The sequence below is a fragment of the Xiphophorus couchianus genome, chromosome 12 (genome assembly GCF_001444195.1).
Source record: "Xiphophorus couchianus chromosome 12, X_couchianus-1.0, whole genome shotgun sequence".
NCBI lineage: Eukaryota > Metazoa > Chordata > Actinopteri > Cyprinodontiformes > Poeciliidae > Xiphophorus > Xiphophorus couchianus.
In genome coordinates, this window is record NC_040239.1 from 12,491,354 (window position 1) to 12,507,883 (window position 16,530).

Genomic DNA, 16,530 nt, shown 5'->3' on the forward strand with positions numbered 1-16,530 from the left:
AACAGATCCACTACAAGCATCATCTTGATGTGTTGCCACAACAACAGGTGCCACCCATCTTTTGCAACTTGCATGACTCACTGGGATTTCTTCCTGAACACTTGTTTTTCCTGCGACAGTCCCTTATCTTTTCATCTTGTGTAAGTGGATTTGTGTATAGGGGTTACGCAACACATGATAGGAGATACAGTGGAAATGGTGTCTGTTATGTTTTGCATTATATGGTGTAATGTTTCCAAGTTTTCCGTACTTTGCTGCAAAATCTTAAAAAAGTTTTAACTCTAAGCACATAGATATATTTAAAGGGTAACCTATGAGTAACTTCTTAAGATTTTTTTTTCTCTAAATCCTTTTTCGGTAAATGTTAGAGAATCTTGAAGGTAAAAATGCAAAGATTTGAAACATGTAATTTTAAGCCAAACATGTAAATGTACATACACTGAATGAAGACAACCATGTGTCTCAACTTGATTAATATACTGCATGTGATTGCTTATTTATTTATTTGTTTGTTTATATCTAGTCATTATGAAATATTCACTCTTTATTATTCACTCTTAGGTATATATATATTTTACAAACTTTGTATTTATCACCTAAGATGGAGTCGCTTTCAACAAATAAGCAATTTCCCCTTGGGGATAAATTAAGGATATTCTATTCTATTCTATTCTATTCTATCTGTCATTAAGTCAGACTAAAGTTGCCCAGCTATAGGTCAGTTAGGATACTTAAAGTTATTTCCAGCTGCTAAATGCCAGAATATTGGCAAAATGTTTTTGTACAATTTTTAAAACTTTCTTTGAAGTCAGAAATTTACATAATGTCTCCTTGGTATTTGTATATCTTATTATTTATTCCTATGGCCAGATCTATATGCCTCCCAGGCAGTCTTCAGGTTTGATCTATTTGACTTTGTTTTCCTTCAGCCATTTTGTAAGTGAAATTAGTGACTAACAAATTTATGATCATTAATTTTTAATATCCATTTGTGCAGAAGTTCTAACTTTATGGCGGATCTTTCAAGATCTTACTTTAATATTTCTGGAGCAATACACCCCAACATGAAGATGCCATCCCAGCACTTTAAAGTTAGTATGGTATTCTCAGGCTTGCACGCTTCCCCAGTTTTACTTCAAGTATAACAAAAGTCAAATAAATTTTATTTTTATCAGGTCATAGGACACGTCTCCAGATATTAAGGTTTATCGCAAATCAAAACCTTGCATTTTGGGTTGCACCTGAGGTAATGGCTTCTTTCTCACTGAGAGGTTTTTTGGCCCATATTAGAACCCAGCAAAATCTGAATTTCTTACATGTCCTTTACAAATATGCTTCCAGAAGGTTTTGAAAGGGGTGACCACATGATGACCACTGATAATATGATGTTGATGGCATATCCAAACTTGAATTTTGTGAGTTTTGGAATAAGGTTTGTTTAAAAGTGGCAATCTTCGCAAAAAAATAAAGAAAAATGCATAAATAACTTAGAAATAAGAAAATGTAAAAAAATAGTTGAAGCACATTCACTTCCATTTTAAACTCACTGACGTAAATAATATTCAGCATATGTGATTGGTGTGGAAACAAAATTGTAGAGCTTTCTTCATTCCCTTGCGGCGTCACTGGACAAAATGGACTCAGGAGTTTTTAATGACAAACTAATCGCTTTTATTTGTTTCAGTGCTACAAAGCTTGTTGCGTGAAGATGGAAGCCCCTTGTGCCTCATGATCAAAATGCATTGAATCAGCACAAGACATGTTCTGCTTGACAATACAACAATGGTTGTCGTCGCATGTGGGGGGCTACATAGCTACAACACTGAAGAAATATGCTTGTACATTGAAAATGTATGCCTCAGCCTTGTTGTCTGCTTGTTTAATACACAATCTTTCTAAAACATTCTGTCCCTGAATAAAAAGTCTGAGTTTTTTTAATTATCTTTTCTTTTTTGCTGCTCTGCACAGTTTGTTAACATCTCTCTTTCTTCTGCACCTAATTTTATAGAAGAAAAATCACATTTTTGCGCTCATGGTCTGTGGAATTTGCACTTTATGATCTTCTTGAATGCACTTTGAAAGTCTTTGTTAAAATAGGCGTATATAATGGGGTTAAGGAGGGAGTTTGAGTAGCCCAGCCAGTTGATAACGGCACCCAGCCAGTCGGGCATGTAGCAGCTCTCCGCGCAGAAAGGCAGAACTAGCGCCACAATGAAAAACGGTAGCCAGCACACAATGAATGTTCCCATGATGATCCCCAGCGTCTTCACAGTTTTGCGTTCCCTGGAGAGCGCGAGCTTTCTCTTTGCTCCCGAGTTCCTCTCGTTCATGTTCTCGTAACCATGTGAGGAGGACTGAGGGGTGTTAGGCAGAGGCAGGTGCGTCTTGGAGTTGCTGATAACTTCTATAATCTCCAGCGACTCGCCCTCCTCTCCGTGCTTCACAGCGCCGTTTACGCACGGAGAGCTGGATTTGGACTCGTCGCAGCGCCTCCAGCCTTTTCCACGAGTCTCCCCATTGCTTTTCTTGTGGAAGATTGCCGGAGACACGGCCAAACACTTGTCCGAAACTTTCGCCGTCTCTGTTTTCTTAACCGTTTTTCGAATCCGAAACCGAGCGGCCCTGAATATTCTGCCGTACAAGACTAGCATGAGGATGAGGGGGATGTAAAAAGCCCCGAAGGTGGAATAGATGGTGTAGCCTGGATCCTGGCTGATCATGCATGCGTCTGGGTTCGCCCTGTCCTCGGCGCTCCTCCATCCTAGCATGGGTGGGATGGAGATGGAGAATCCGATCAGCCAAGTTGCGGAAATCAGGAGCGCTGCTCGCTTTGGTGTTCGTTTATTTACATAATCAATGGGGTCTGTTATGGCCCAATACCTGTCCAAGGCGATTGCGCACAGATGCAGGATAGAGGATGTGCAGCACAACACATCCAGAGAGATGAATAAGTCACAGATCTCCTGCCCCAAAGTCCACTTATTTAGAACCTGGTAGAGGGCTGCCATAGGTAAAACCAACACCGACACCATCAGGTCTGTAACGGCCAAAGATCCAATCAGATAGTTTGCCACATTTTGGAGAGATCTCTCCAGGGCGATGGCTGCCACAACGCACGCGTTGCCAAATATGGAGCAGAGGATGAGGGCCACCAGGAGCAGAGAGGTGATTATCTGGTAAGCAAGCACCAGATCGGGTTGAAACCTAGACTCCGTAGCGTTGTTTCCCCCGATCCAGTCGGCGACCACGTCCATCCCTTCGGGGTAACCGCCGGTGGCATTGCTGGCATTGGTGCTCGTTAGAAAATCCATGTCGTCGAACTCAGAGTGCAACTTTTCTACCGCAGCTGGCGATGTGTACGCGTAAAAAAAGCATAAGGCAGTCGGCTTACACTGCTGCAGCTGCTGCCGTGGGTTTTATGGTGTCCATCGGAGTTCCTGCTGTCGCTCTCAGGACGCATGACGCGGTGTTTGTGGGTGTGCGTGAGCGTGTGCATGTGTGCGCGTGTGTTTATGTGTTTGTGTGCGTAGGGGTCAGCCTGTGTGTGTGTGTGTGTGAACAGCCAGGTGTGCACTGGTGCTGCGAATAATCTGAGCTTGGTGAGTCCGTGAATTCATTTATACCAACTGCTCTACGTACGTCAGACCGGGAGGAGTTCACCCTGGAGTTTTCTGCTGCTGCGCTTCCCAGATGCTTCACTTTTCGCTACTGACAGAAGAAGGACATGCTGTCGTTCCCTTAGGTTTTATTTTAACCTTTATTATTATTATCATTATTATTATTATTATTATTATTATTATTATTATTATTATTATTATTATCAGGACTAGTACTTAAAAACTCACTTGCTTGTGATAAAACTACAACCAACCTTATCCGGACGTATCTTATTTTTTTGCTATAACCTATTATTTAATTAAATTGAAGCAGATGTTTTTGTTTTTGTTCTTTGTCAAAATGCTTCCAAAGGACAAGAAGTGCAAATTCAACGTGCGCAGACAGTGGAAATTGTAGTTCAAGACCAAGAACAGCTCCTTCTAAAGGCCAGACAGGAACAATGCTGCCATCTGCTGTTCACTTTTTATCTTGCACCGACTGTTCTTTGGACATTTTCATTTTGGGGGAATGATTGGGCTCTCGATGTAGAGGATAGGCTGCTTCTTTTTTTTTTATTTATTTAGTCAGGATGTTTTTGCTGTTTCTGCGAGCTGAATTTTATGTTCAGAGTGATTTTACTTCCAAAATTAACACACAGAACATTAGATTTGTTTCTGCTGTCTGTGTAAGACGTCCTGCAGTGTCCAGTAATGTCTTCATGTAAATTAAGATAAAGTCATTTAAATTTTTTTCTGTATTTTATCGAGATTGTATGTGACAGGTCAACACAAAGTAGTGAATAATTGTAAAGTGGGAGAAAGCAGAAACATGGAATAGAAGCAAAATACATCATGAAGACCATCTCACAGGTCAGGGAAATAATCTTGGAGAAATTAAAATAGGGTTTGTTTGTAGCACAATAAGTCAAGATGAATTGTCCCAATTAGGAAAACTGACACTTCAGCTTGAACACATGATTTCCTTTGGATGTAGTGGTGGCAGCATCATGGTAAGAGGAAGCTTGCTGACATTGATGAGGTTGGATGGAGGTAAAAAGAGGTCAACCCTTGGAGAAAACAGATGCAGAATACTTAAGACTGAGCAAGATGTTCACCATAAAGCAGGGCATATATTCTAAAAATAAATTTATTTCACAATTATTTCAAACTTCATTCAAGCATTACAATGTCTCAGTCACAGTCAAACTACTACTATGCAAAACAAAATGTCACAAAAGCTGGTTTGTCAAAGTATTGATTCAAAGTTTAGAATACATATACATGCCACACTTAACAGATTTTTATTTATAAAAAAATTTAAAAACTATTTTCCTTTCACTTATCTATCATGAGCTACTATTTGATGGTCTATGACATACAATAATAATACTTCTACTAATAATAATGATGTTACTTTGAAATTTGTCGTATTGTGACTAAAAGAAATTCCATAGGTGTGAATATTTTAGCAAGTCACGGTATCAAATAGTGAGTGAAAAGCTGATGCAGTGCTATTTACCATTAGACAAAATGTGACTCTGACTTTTCACTTCATTTTTGTCAGTCCTGTTGGTCCATAATGGTGAGTTTTCTATAGGTTGAACAGCACTATAGTGAGGCTGCGAACAGAGCAACTATTGTAATGGAGCTCAGCATGAGGACTTTGTCTTTGTCAACAGTGTGGAATGCCCCAGGGGGCTCGGTGGGGTAGGACAGGCCAGACCAGAGAGCTGCACCGCTCATCTGCCCTGAGCTGGAACACTCTCTGTTTCTCTTAAATAAAATGCTTCAAAGTACGTGTAGAAGAAATGGGAAGCAGTAGGAAGAGTAAGTGATGTGTGAGAGAGGGTAAAAGCTGCTTAGTTGGTTGAAGTTCCATCCAATGTGATCGGATAATTACGGACGGGTTTTAAAGTTCATAATGAGCTCCCGCATGGGAGTGTCCATCACTGGTGGCGCTAGCAGAAACAGAGAAAATGAGAATGAAGATCCGAGTGAAGGAAACGGCAGCAATGAGGGTCACAATCAACGGATGAGGCCGACGACATCTTGGCTGAGTGATGCAGATCAAGCTGGACAGCATCTGGCCAAACCTGCCCTGTCTGGAAGAAAGGCACGCAGAAAGACCTGTCCTGAAGACAAACAAGGAAGAAGAGGGGACAGAAACCAAGAAAGGGATGAGGAGAGACGCTTCAGAGGTAAGGACAAAGGTCAAGAACTATCTAGAAGGATGGAAACAGTATGTGCAGATCAAGTCCAAGATGAACCAATGAGAGGAACCTCTGAATGCTTTTCCAGCAGTAACTCTGAAATGCAGTTAAAAACCATTTTTGAAGCTGGAGAACCATCAAATCATTCAGAAAGACAACATAATAGTTTGAGATCGCAAGCTGCCAGCTTCACCCAAACTACAACAACCAATTTAAAATCTCAGTCTGGACGGCCTGCTGTTCAAAGCCGATTTACTCATCCGTCATCACAAGACCCTTTATCCAGAGATTTATATCCATTCTGGGCAGAAGTGAGAACAGAGCGACCATCACAATACCCTTTGAGTCAGACGCAAATCTCAGTGTCAGAGGATGAAGAAGAGCAAGATGAGAACAAGGAAGCCATTGAAGAAGGCTGTGGTGTGATCGAAGTGACGGGTCGAGCCATGTACTCCACAGAGACACCACCTTGTATGGCTTCAGGAGAGAGGAGGATGAGTAAAAGAGAGAAAAACAGGATTGAAAGTCTGAGAAGGAGGAGGAGGGAGAAATGGAGACCAAGTCAGCAGCCAGAGACCACACAGGTAAATCTCACTGTGGTTACAGTAATCATACCGCTTTTATTAAATGTTCTTACTGTGAGTTCATACGTTTATGCTCTAAATAAATCAAAAAAAACAATTATTCAATTCAAATGAATTTCTTTTCTACTGCTATCCATTTGATGTTAGATTTATCCAACATAATTAATTTAGTACTTATTCAACCTGAAAATAGGAGGTTACACAGAAGTTTGCATCAGTTTTCATGGGGCAAACACACTGACCAGTGAGGACATAGGAATCTTGCCAATGTTATGACTTCAAATTTGGAAGAATTGTTAAATTGCAGAACATTGACAAAGCAAACTTTAAAACTGCTGAAATTTTTATTAAGGTATTCCAGATTGCTCTAAAGAGCCAGTTGAATGTGTGTACACGCAGGATGAAAGCCTATGACCAAAACAAAGCAACATCTGTGTGGGCATTTGTAGCACAAGATAGAAATTTTAACTTCTGTGCTTCTCTCCTTTCTACCATATTTATATTTAGGTCTTCACATGACACTGTGTGTGTCTGTGTGACTGTGTAAGTTCAGCTCAGCCAGACTCCCAACACTTGACAGCTACGGCTGCACCTAGCTCATTTCAATAGCCATTGTGTTTGCGTGGTTTAAAGTGGGGTTACATCTGAATTAGCTGCATGATGAGGCTTGGGCAGAGAGCCCTTCAAACCTGGCCAGACAAAAGAGCTGGTTCAGTTTTGATTGGTTGCTGCTGATCTGTAGTCACGCTGCCAGACTAAAATTATTCTAACTGCTGATGCAGGAAGACTAACATGATTGGTGGAGTAGAGAAACTTCCAATACCAGTCACATAATTAATAGATCACAGATAATGATATTGTTTCAGATGGTGTGGCACCCCAGGTGAGGATGATTTTTAAAAAAGAGACTTAGAAGAGATTTATTCTGTATATTAGTGGCATAATCTATGACTGAATAATTTTATAAAAAATACATACCATACTTTAGTTTCAGTATATCTACTGTATACATTGGGGTAAGAAGTTTTTTTTTTTTTTTTTTTACAAAAATCAACATAGCCACATTTATTGGGATCCTTCCATTTAATACTAATTTCCCAGCACATTTTTTAAACTGGCACTTAAGCTTTTCCTGTAACATTTCACAACGTTGGAGCAATCAGAGAAAATAATTTTTGATCCTTCTTCTAGACCGTCAAGTCATCTCTTTTGTTCTTATCCATGCAGCTCAGTACAGGTGTTATATAGAATACAGGTTTAGGAAATTTGATTTGAAAGAAACTTTCTAGTTTTTTTAATGAAAGATATGTCATTAAAATGACTTGATTTAGAAAAAACTGTAAACTGCACTTTCATGAGGTTCCTCGAAGTCTTTGCAAAAGAAACAGATCTACAGCATCACACATCCTTCACCATGTTTTACAATGAAAAACATGGTAAAGTTGTCATGATGGCCTTTTTCATAAACTCTTTGTTTCATAGCTGACTCATACAGTTTGTTGCCAAAAAAGTCAACTTTTGGCTTTAGTGCTGATAAGAGAAGTGCAATGTTTTATTTCAAACACTCTGCTATGACTAAATACTAAACACTTGGAAGTATCCACTACTTTATGTTGTGTCACATAAATCCCAGTAAAATACATGGAAGTTTGTTTTTCTACTTTTGCCATGACCTGAATTGTGGGTTTTGTTATAGAGGAAGCATATCACTATAATATCCCTTAATTAATAATTTGCTCTGATTCCTAAGTTTTATTTGTTTATGAATTTGTTTTATTAGTTGAGATAATTGTAATCAGATATCTGTTTTATTTGATTATGAACCAGCTGTAGCCAACAAGATACTACCGTGTTATACATCCTGTGCTGCCAGGGAAGAACCTCAGTGTCCGTGATTACTTAAGAGCTGTGTACGCTCAGCGTCCTCTCCTCTCTCGGTGTTAATGACACACCTTGAGAGGCAGAGTTGCTGCTACAAGGAAGTCCCTGGAGCTCCCCCTGGGTGAGAAAGCAGTAATTACTGTGGAAACACCCTTAGGCTTTCTTAACACTGAAGCTCAAGGCACATCTCCCACGGGTCTGCAACTGACACATCTTTGTGCAAGAGGTGGAGGCCGAGGTAAATCCCTTCACATGAGGTCTAGCTGTTATTTGGAAATGGTAGACTCAGTGTAGACTCAGGGGCAAAGACAGAGAAACTGACAACTCAGTAGTTTAGGTTTGAATAATTTGACTGGGGAAATATTTGGTGTGATGCAAGACACATGAACAAATACAGAGGATGCAAGAAATATTCATGTAAAACTGCATTTACAGTGCCTTAAAAATTTTGTTTTTTTAAATGAAACACTAAACACAATGTAGTTGTATATTGTAAATATTCAGCCTCTAGGTGAATTCATTCCATAACAAAGTCTTGCAGCAATTACAGCTGCAAGTGTTATGGGTTATGCCACTATCAGCTTTGCAGATCTAGATATATAAATGTTGTGACTATTCCTCTTTGCAAAATAGATGAATCTTATTCAAAATGGATGGAGAACATCTGTGAACATAATTTTAAAATCCTGTCACAGTCGCAATTGTATATTTGTCTGTGATTTAACTTGGCCATTCTAACATAAAAACATAATTTTATTTTAACCATCGCCCTGCAGCTCTGGTTCTAAGTTTAATGCCATTGTCATTGGCAAAATGTATAATAGTGCCTTTCTTTGAACAGCAGCTTCCTTCTCACAACTCTTTCTTTATTTCTGACCAGTCAGAAGTTTCCCTTGATTTTCAAAACATTTGAATACTATTACAAGGCATTGTATAAGTGATAAATGTATGGACTAATTCATTGAATTGAGAGGTTTATTCTGGAATTAGGTATCATCATTCCAGCATTTTTTTTTTCTGTTTTCTATAAACCAAGTTCAAATAAGAGCCAGTATTTATATCAAATAATTCTCTCAAACAAATGTTCATACTACAATAAGATGCAATAAAATGCAGATAAAGAGATAGTTTAGCTCCTTGAACTAACTCCTAAACACATGTCTACTCACACATATTATTATATGGCAAAGAAGGTTAACACTCATCAAAAAGGGTGATAAAGAGAGAAAGACTTTCACAAGGGGTTGGCAAAATATGGTGAAATATTTATCACCAGCTAGTGCAATATTGTCTTGTAGAGTGAATATCTTGTGTTTGGAGTTACATAATTGCTACAAGTGATTCCAAGAAGGGGGAAAAGTTCGGAAAACAAAATAATTTCAAAATTAATTCTCTATACCAGACAAAGCTGTGAAGTAAAATTTTCTTTCTCCTTTCCCAAGTCCAGTTGGAACTGTGGTTGCAAAATTTGGACAATGCAACTAAGAGTGAATGTCAAAACAAAGATTATTACAATAATCTAACTTTGAAGTGATTTCAACAGTAATAACTCATTTTATGTCATAATTAGAGAGAATGTATTTTTATTTTGTTGTAAGAAAGTTGAAATATTTTAAACTTTGAATGGTTTTCAATAAAAAAATTTAAAAAAACTAAATTTCTTGCCTGGGCCTGAAGATTAGAAGAATCTCAAAGAGGTGTTTGAAGGATCAAAGGTGGCAGTTTCTGAGTTACTGTTACTCATATAAAAATACCTGTGACCATGCTTTAGATATAAGGCAAAATAGTTCAGTCAAAAAACCTGCAGTAATTCATTATAAAATGTGGTAGAAATGTAATTTTTTGCTTTAGTATTGCAATTTCTTTTTCATGCTTAAAAAGCAGGACCCAACATGAAAACTGCATGCTCTTCAAAATAACCCCTTCAATGCTGAAATACTTACACACATTCACAATAGCAGCAAGTTTGCTTTCACACATAAAAAACATATTTGTGTACTTATGATGGGATGCTGACTTGCTGATGCTGACACACAGCTCTACATTACGATGTCACCAGGTGACTCAGAGCCCATCCAATCACTGAACAGATGCTTAGAACAGATAAATGTGTGGATGTGCCAAAGCTTTCTCCAGCTGAACAGAAACAAAACTGAAGTTATTATTTTTGGACCTAAAGAGGAACGATCTAGAGTCAATGCACAGCTTCAGTTATTACAACTGAAAACCAGCGATCAGGCCCGAAACCTGGGAGTAGTGATGGACTCTGACCTGAACCTCCAGAGCCACATAAAGACAGTTACAAAGTCGGCCTTCTATCACCTGAAGAACATTTCCAGGATTAAAGGACTAATGTCTCAGCCAGATCTAGAGAAACTCATCCATGCGTTCATCTTCAGTCGTATTGATTATTGCAACAGCATCTTCACAGGTCTGTCCAACAAATCAATCAAACAGCTGCAGCTGATCCAGAATGCTGCTGCTCGCCTTCTCACTAAAACCAGGAAGATAGAGCACATAACACCAGTTTTAAAGTCCCTCCACTGGCTCCCTGTAGCTCAAAGAATAGACTTTAAAATACTGTTGTTAGTTTATAAATCACTGAACGGCTTAGCACCACAATACATTAAAGATCTGCTGTTGTTGTATCAACCTTCCAGACTTCTCAGGTCTTCTGGTTCTGGTCTGCTCTGCATCCCCAGAACCAGAACCAAACTAGGAGAAGCAGCTTTCAGCATCTATGCACCACAAATTTGGAACAAACTTCCAGAAAACTGTAAAACAGCTGAAACACTGACTTCTTTTAAATCTCGACTGAAAACCCACCTGTTTAGAATTGCATTTGAAATGTAATCAATTACAAATTTATTGATGACTTAATGATTGATTCTATATTGCATTGTGATTCTGTGTTTGTAATAATGTAAAGCACTTTGAAATGCCTTGCTGCTGAAATGTGCTATACAAATAAAATTTGATTGATTGATTTTGATTGATTAATTATCAAGCCACATATTTTTTTCACTGTCTCCTTTTATTCCAGAGTTCAACAGAGACCCCCACTACCACCAGCAGCTGCAGCTGCAGCAGCACTGAGGATGAAGAAACTCTGAGCATGAGAGACAAAGAAGGTTTCATCTGTGCCGTGTGCTTGGATGTGTACTTCAGTCCTTACATGTGTCACCCATGCAACCACATCTTCTGTGAGCCCTGTCTGAGGACACTTGCAAAGAACAGCCCCACCAATACCCCCTGCCCACTCTGCAGAACCATCATCACTCATGTCTTCTTCCAAAAGGGTGAGTCGGTAGTCAAAAACATCTATGTTTAAAGATTTGTAAGCATTATTTAATTTATCTGTGCATCAAAAGTAATATGATAAAAATGCAGCATTAAATATGTTGTGACTGAATTTTTAGTTTGTTTGTTGTTAGTTATACAGATTAGATCTCTGAGCTACTGATTGTTCAGGGGGCCCAGCTGCACATGTCCTGCAGGGAGCAGGGTGGACCTTTTGTTCAGCTCACACCAGATGAGTCACAGAGGCCGAGGGGACAAAATCAAACACAATCCAAACACTTTCATTTGATCCACTCCAGATATAAGAAGTGGTGTTCCTGTTTGGTAGGAAAATAACCCCTGTGATAGAGTGAAAACAGATGTATCAGGATTTTTTTGTACTACACCATATTTTAATATATATTAATTTCAAGCTATTCATACTTATTATTTAATCTAATAGACAAACAGAACAATACTTAATTGTGAAGTGAGAGGAAAATTATCAAAAACTGTTTACTGGTTTTGGAAAATAAAAATCTGAAAAGTAAGACTTTGTGCCCACTATCTTTGCTAATATACAGTCTGAAGTTTTGCCAATTTTTCTACTCAAGTCCAGACTCAAGTGAACTTCTGGGTACAGCAATGTTCAACTGCTATCACAGATTCTCAGCTTGATTTTAAGTCTGGACTTTGACTGGGCCATTGTTAAACATGAACATGCATTGATGAGAATGATTTCCTTGCTGCTCAGGCTGAATGTTTAACTTCATCAAACTGGACGGTGAATCTTCCTCCCACTATCACTATTCTTTATAGATTGTCTTTATTCCTGACCTATTGGTCATGTTCTTTGAACATCATGATGATTCAATACTTTTGCATGGCACTACATAGTGAAATTCATGGGTTATTTACTCATTAGGTAACTTCTGAGGGTAATTTGATTTTGTTTAAGGATATAAGACTGGTGTCTCCAGTCCTCAAAGTCTTTTAATGTGAGCCTTCTCTACCACACCTGAATCAAATGAATGGCTTGTTACCATGCCTTTGCCAAACTTAATGGCATGCTGAAGAAGAGATAATTCAATAATTTGAATCAGCTGTGTTGGAGAATGAATGAATCTAAAACCTGCAGGACATTAGATCTTGATGACAACGGCTCCTGTTATAAAGATAAAGGGCTTTGAAAAGACAGGCATGCTGCATTTTTACATTTTGTTTGCTCTATGTTCTATCTTTTGCTGATCTATCACATAAAGCTACAATAAAATTAATTTACATTTGTGATTTTAATGTATTTTCTGTGATTTATGTAAAGGTTAGGGGTATACATACTATTCCAAGGCACTGTGTGTGTCCTTCTCGCCGACCAATGAATTAGATGAAATTTTATGTGAACTAAATAAAGATTTCATCCTATATGATATGACTCTGACAAAAATATGAATAAGTAATGAACTTCATGATTCAGACTGGCCTACTTTTGGATACAAAGTATGAGCAGCATGGACAGGATGGCTGCTAGGACTGCAGAAACAAGTGTTCTTGTAAATGATAAGATGAAAAGAACTTGAGATTGTGTTGATTGTGTAAGTCAAGGTCACACTGAGGCCAGTGAGGCTAAATCTGTTTCTTTCCAACATGGTACACAAATCAGACTACAAAGAAATGAAGCTGTTTGTAAGATGATCACTTATTATATCATTATTGTGTTTTTTTTTAGAGCTGAATCAAACAGCAAAGACATTCTTCCCCAAGGAATACCTTTCCAGAAAGCAAAACTTTCAGAGAGCACCTTGTTCAAAGTGGCCTCTCCCAAGCTGCAGGAAGCTCTTCCGCATCTTTCGAGGCAAGCTTTTTTTTTTTTTTTTCCATTTGTTTAACTACCTTTTATTAATAATTTGGAAAATGCGAACAACTTATGGGGTTTTACATATGAAATCAAATGTCGAAAACTTAACTGGCATAAATTATTAAAAAATACTTACTAAAGTAGGTGTAGATTTTTACTGGATACAAAACTCAGTCATGTAAATCACGTTGGTAGTGTTTTACAATAAGCTTACATGAATTTTGTTTCATGAATAAGGTTTCCAAAGGCAGTCAACCCCAAGTGTGAGACGCCAGTTCCCCCATAGAGGAGGATTCCCACTCGACACTATCGACTTTGAGGATGACTCTAGAGGCTGGCGTTTCGACATGGACATGGTCATAATCTACATCTACTCAGTCAACTGGGTTATTGGATTTTTCATATTCTGCTTCCTTTGCTATTTATTCTTTCCTTCCTTTTGACAATCTTGCCGACTGTGATGGGACGACACAGAAATGCAGCACGTTGAAGACTGAAGAGGAGAAAGTTATTATTTAAAGACGCATTAAATGTATTGTGGAAGAAGGAAGACCTGAGCAATCAGTTTTAGCGAGAAGCCAATGACTGAACTTCAAGTAGGTGCAAAAATAAAAACTTAAAAAGAGCAAATTGTGTAGATGAGACATTTTGAACTTAAATGTTCTGTTTTCTGACTTCATCTGATTAAGTCAGAAAACACATCACACACAGGGAAGCAAAGCCAAGTTAATAAATCATTCAGGCTGCAGTGTTTATTTTTGACCCGATTCAGTTATTGTTTAGACACAATTGGTAGGTGTAGTTGTTCAAAACTAAACATTGATTTCAATTATGAAATACTTTAAAAATGCAACATAAATATTTTGTCCATACGTAAGACCTAATAAAGGAAAGTTTTTTGTTAATTACCAAAGTTTTGTTTTTTGTTCTTTCATTTTCTTTTGGAGGCCTGAGGGATAGGAGGGACAGTGCTATAACATGCAGCACTGTCCCTATTCATTGGTGTAAGACATCTTTAATTATGTTGACCTTTTAATGTAGCAGCATATTTTCACAGTGCAAAATTAAGAAAAATCTAACCTGAAAACATATATTCAGTAAAGAAAAAATACAGTATATTAACAAATCGTAGTTTTAACTAAATCAATGCTGCCTTATGTATTATCACTCCTTCAATTTCATAGAAAACAAAAATTCTGCTTTTACTTTTCAAGTTGATCAAGACTTCTTAAAACATTTAATTAATAATCAATAATCCACGATCCGAATTATTAAAACTTATCATTACAGAACTGCAATAAAGATCTTGAGGTCATGAACTCTCAACTAGCAACCATAAGACAATTTCACCATGCCAACCAGTTGTTGGGACTGATGTCTGGAAAATAAAAGTCCTACCATCATGAACATAAACATGCTGAGTTTGCTAAATACAGCTGGAAATCTGGAAATCTTATATGAAATATATATGCTGTGGTTAGATACAACCAAGATTATAAAAAAGGAGAAAAGGTGTAAAAAGATGGAGAGACATCTAATGCCAATGCTTTGGAAAGAGGATTAGAAGACATGGGATTATAGACTACTTAAAATACAAAGACATTTAAAATTAAAAATAAAATGAATATTGTTCATAGGAACAATATGACTTTATTCGGACAGTTTTATGAAATATTTTCTAGTAAATACCAAACCTTTTCACTTGAAGTATAATCACTCTTCATTCATGAACATTCTAGTCTCCTGCCCTAGAAAAGCTGTGGGTTGAGCTGAAGAGTTGAAAGCAAAAGAGAGGATGTATTAGGATGATCTAAAAAGGCTGCATGAAGATGAATAGTTAGAGATTCCTCCCTTTGTTAGTTCCAGACCTTCAAAAGTAACAGTTGTAAGGACTAAGTGCTGTTGTAAACTGGTTATCACAGTACTTAAATACAAAAAATATATTTTAACGAGTTGGCATTTCATTTGGAAAATGTATTGTTTATTTATTCTATCTGTTGAGCTCTCATTGAAGCCAGCTGATCATACACAATACATTAACAGCAGGTATGCACATGAGTAGGGTTAAGGTTTTTAGTTATTGATAAGTGAAGAATTGCATCAAATGTATCTTTTAGGATGTAAAATTAGGTATGTGAACTGGAAATCTCGACTGCTGTTTTTTCAACAGAGGTTTAACTTTCTCTTTGTATTTTGACTTGGAATTTATGCATGTAATCATTGCAGTAATATCAGACCTCTCAGCGAGTCTAAATTAAAACATACTGTATTTAAAGAAAATCTATCTACTATTTAAATGAATTAAGGAATTATGACCCATGATGTAAAGTTGCTTCATAATGACTTTCTATGATGCATCATTAGAGTTAAAAGTTCTTCAGAGTCTTCCTCTTAAACACTTAAAAGGTAGTAGCTTGTATGAGCAATGTTTAAAATGAGCAGGTGTCTATAAGTCTATTAATAAATTATGTCTATATGTTTATAATTTATCATATTAAAATGGCAAGCTGTCAGGCTGTTTTAGAATGCAGCCTGACACATCTTTGTATTTTTGTTACTAATGCAAATACATTTATCTGTATGACTGCAGTTGCCTCATACTTGAGAAAGCATTGTACTTGTTGGCCTATGACTTGGCATATGATGTGTTTGCTTACTTATTTGGTGCCACAACTAAAACATTTCTATTTTTCTTTTGAAAGCCTTTCCTTTGAATTCACAACTCTATAGCAACATATCTACAGAAAAGCCACTACTGTACACTGAAAGTGGTTCCTAATTGATTCAGGACATCTACGTTCTTTTTGCGGTTTGGTTGTTTGTCCAAGAAGGACCAAACAACCATTGAAAGCCTGCAACAAATTGAAATACATTAACAGGAAGCAAATGTTTGAGAGGACCATTTCCTTCTGTGAGAAAAGTAACTGACCCATATTGATCACTTTTACATATATGGATTTATATAAAGTATATGTAATTGTTTTGTTTTCTATATAGCCACTATCCATGTTTGGTGCGATGCTCAGTGTGTGGCTACTTTAATCATAAAATATGTGAAATAATTTTATTTTAAGAGAGTTTGCTGTTTTAAGCCTGAACATCATAAAAACAACAAAAAAAACCCC

The 16,530-nt window shown here is 37.4% G+C and overlaps 2 protein-coding genes across 2 annotated transcripts; one reads left to right on the forward strand and one right to left on the reverse strand.

Moving 5' to 3' along the window:
- Positions 1–1,631: 1,631 nt before the first annotated feature.
- htr1aa (5-hydroxytryptamine (serotonin) receptor 1A a) lies at positions 1,632–3,558 on the reverse strand. Its single transcript, XM_028032660.1, has one exon. The coding sequence runs from the start codon at positions 3,309–3,311 to the stop codon at positions 2,031–2,033; it is 1,281 nt and encodes a 426-aa protein (XP_027888461.1). The 5' UTR covers positions 3,312–3,558; the 3' UTR covers positions 1,632–2,030.
- Positions 3,559–3,791: 233 nt separating this feature from the next.
- On the forward strand, positions 3,792–14,293 carry rnf180a (ring finger protein 180a). The gene is made up of 4 exons (XM_028032659.1): positions 3,792–6,390; positions 11,315–11,570; positions 13,277–13,402; positions 13,643–14,293. Exons 1-4 carry the CDS (start codon positions 5,518–5,520, stop codon positions 13,846–13,848), a joined length of 1,461 nt encoding a protein of 486 aa, XP_027888460.1. The 5' UTR covers positions 3,792–5,517; the 3' UTR covers positions 13,849–14,293.
- The last annotated feature ends 2,237 nt before the right edge of the window (positions 14,294–16,530 follow it).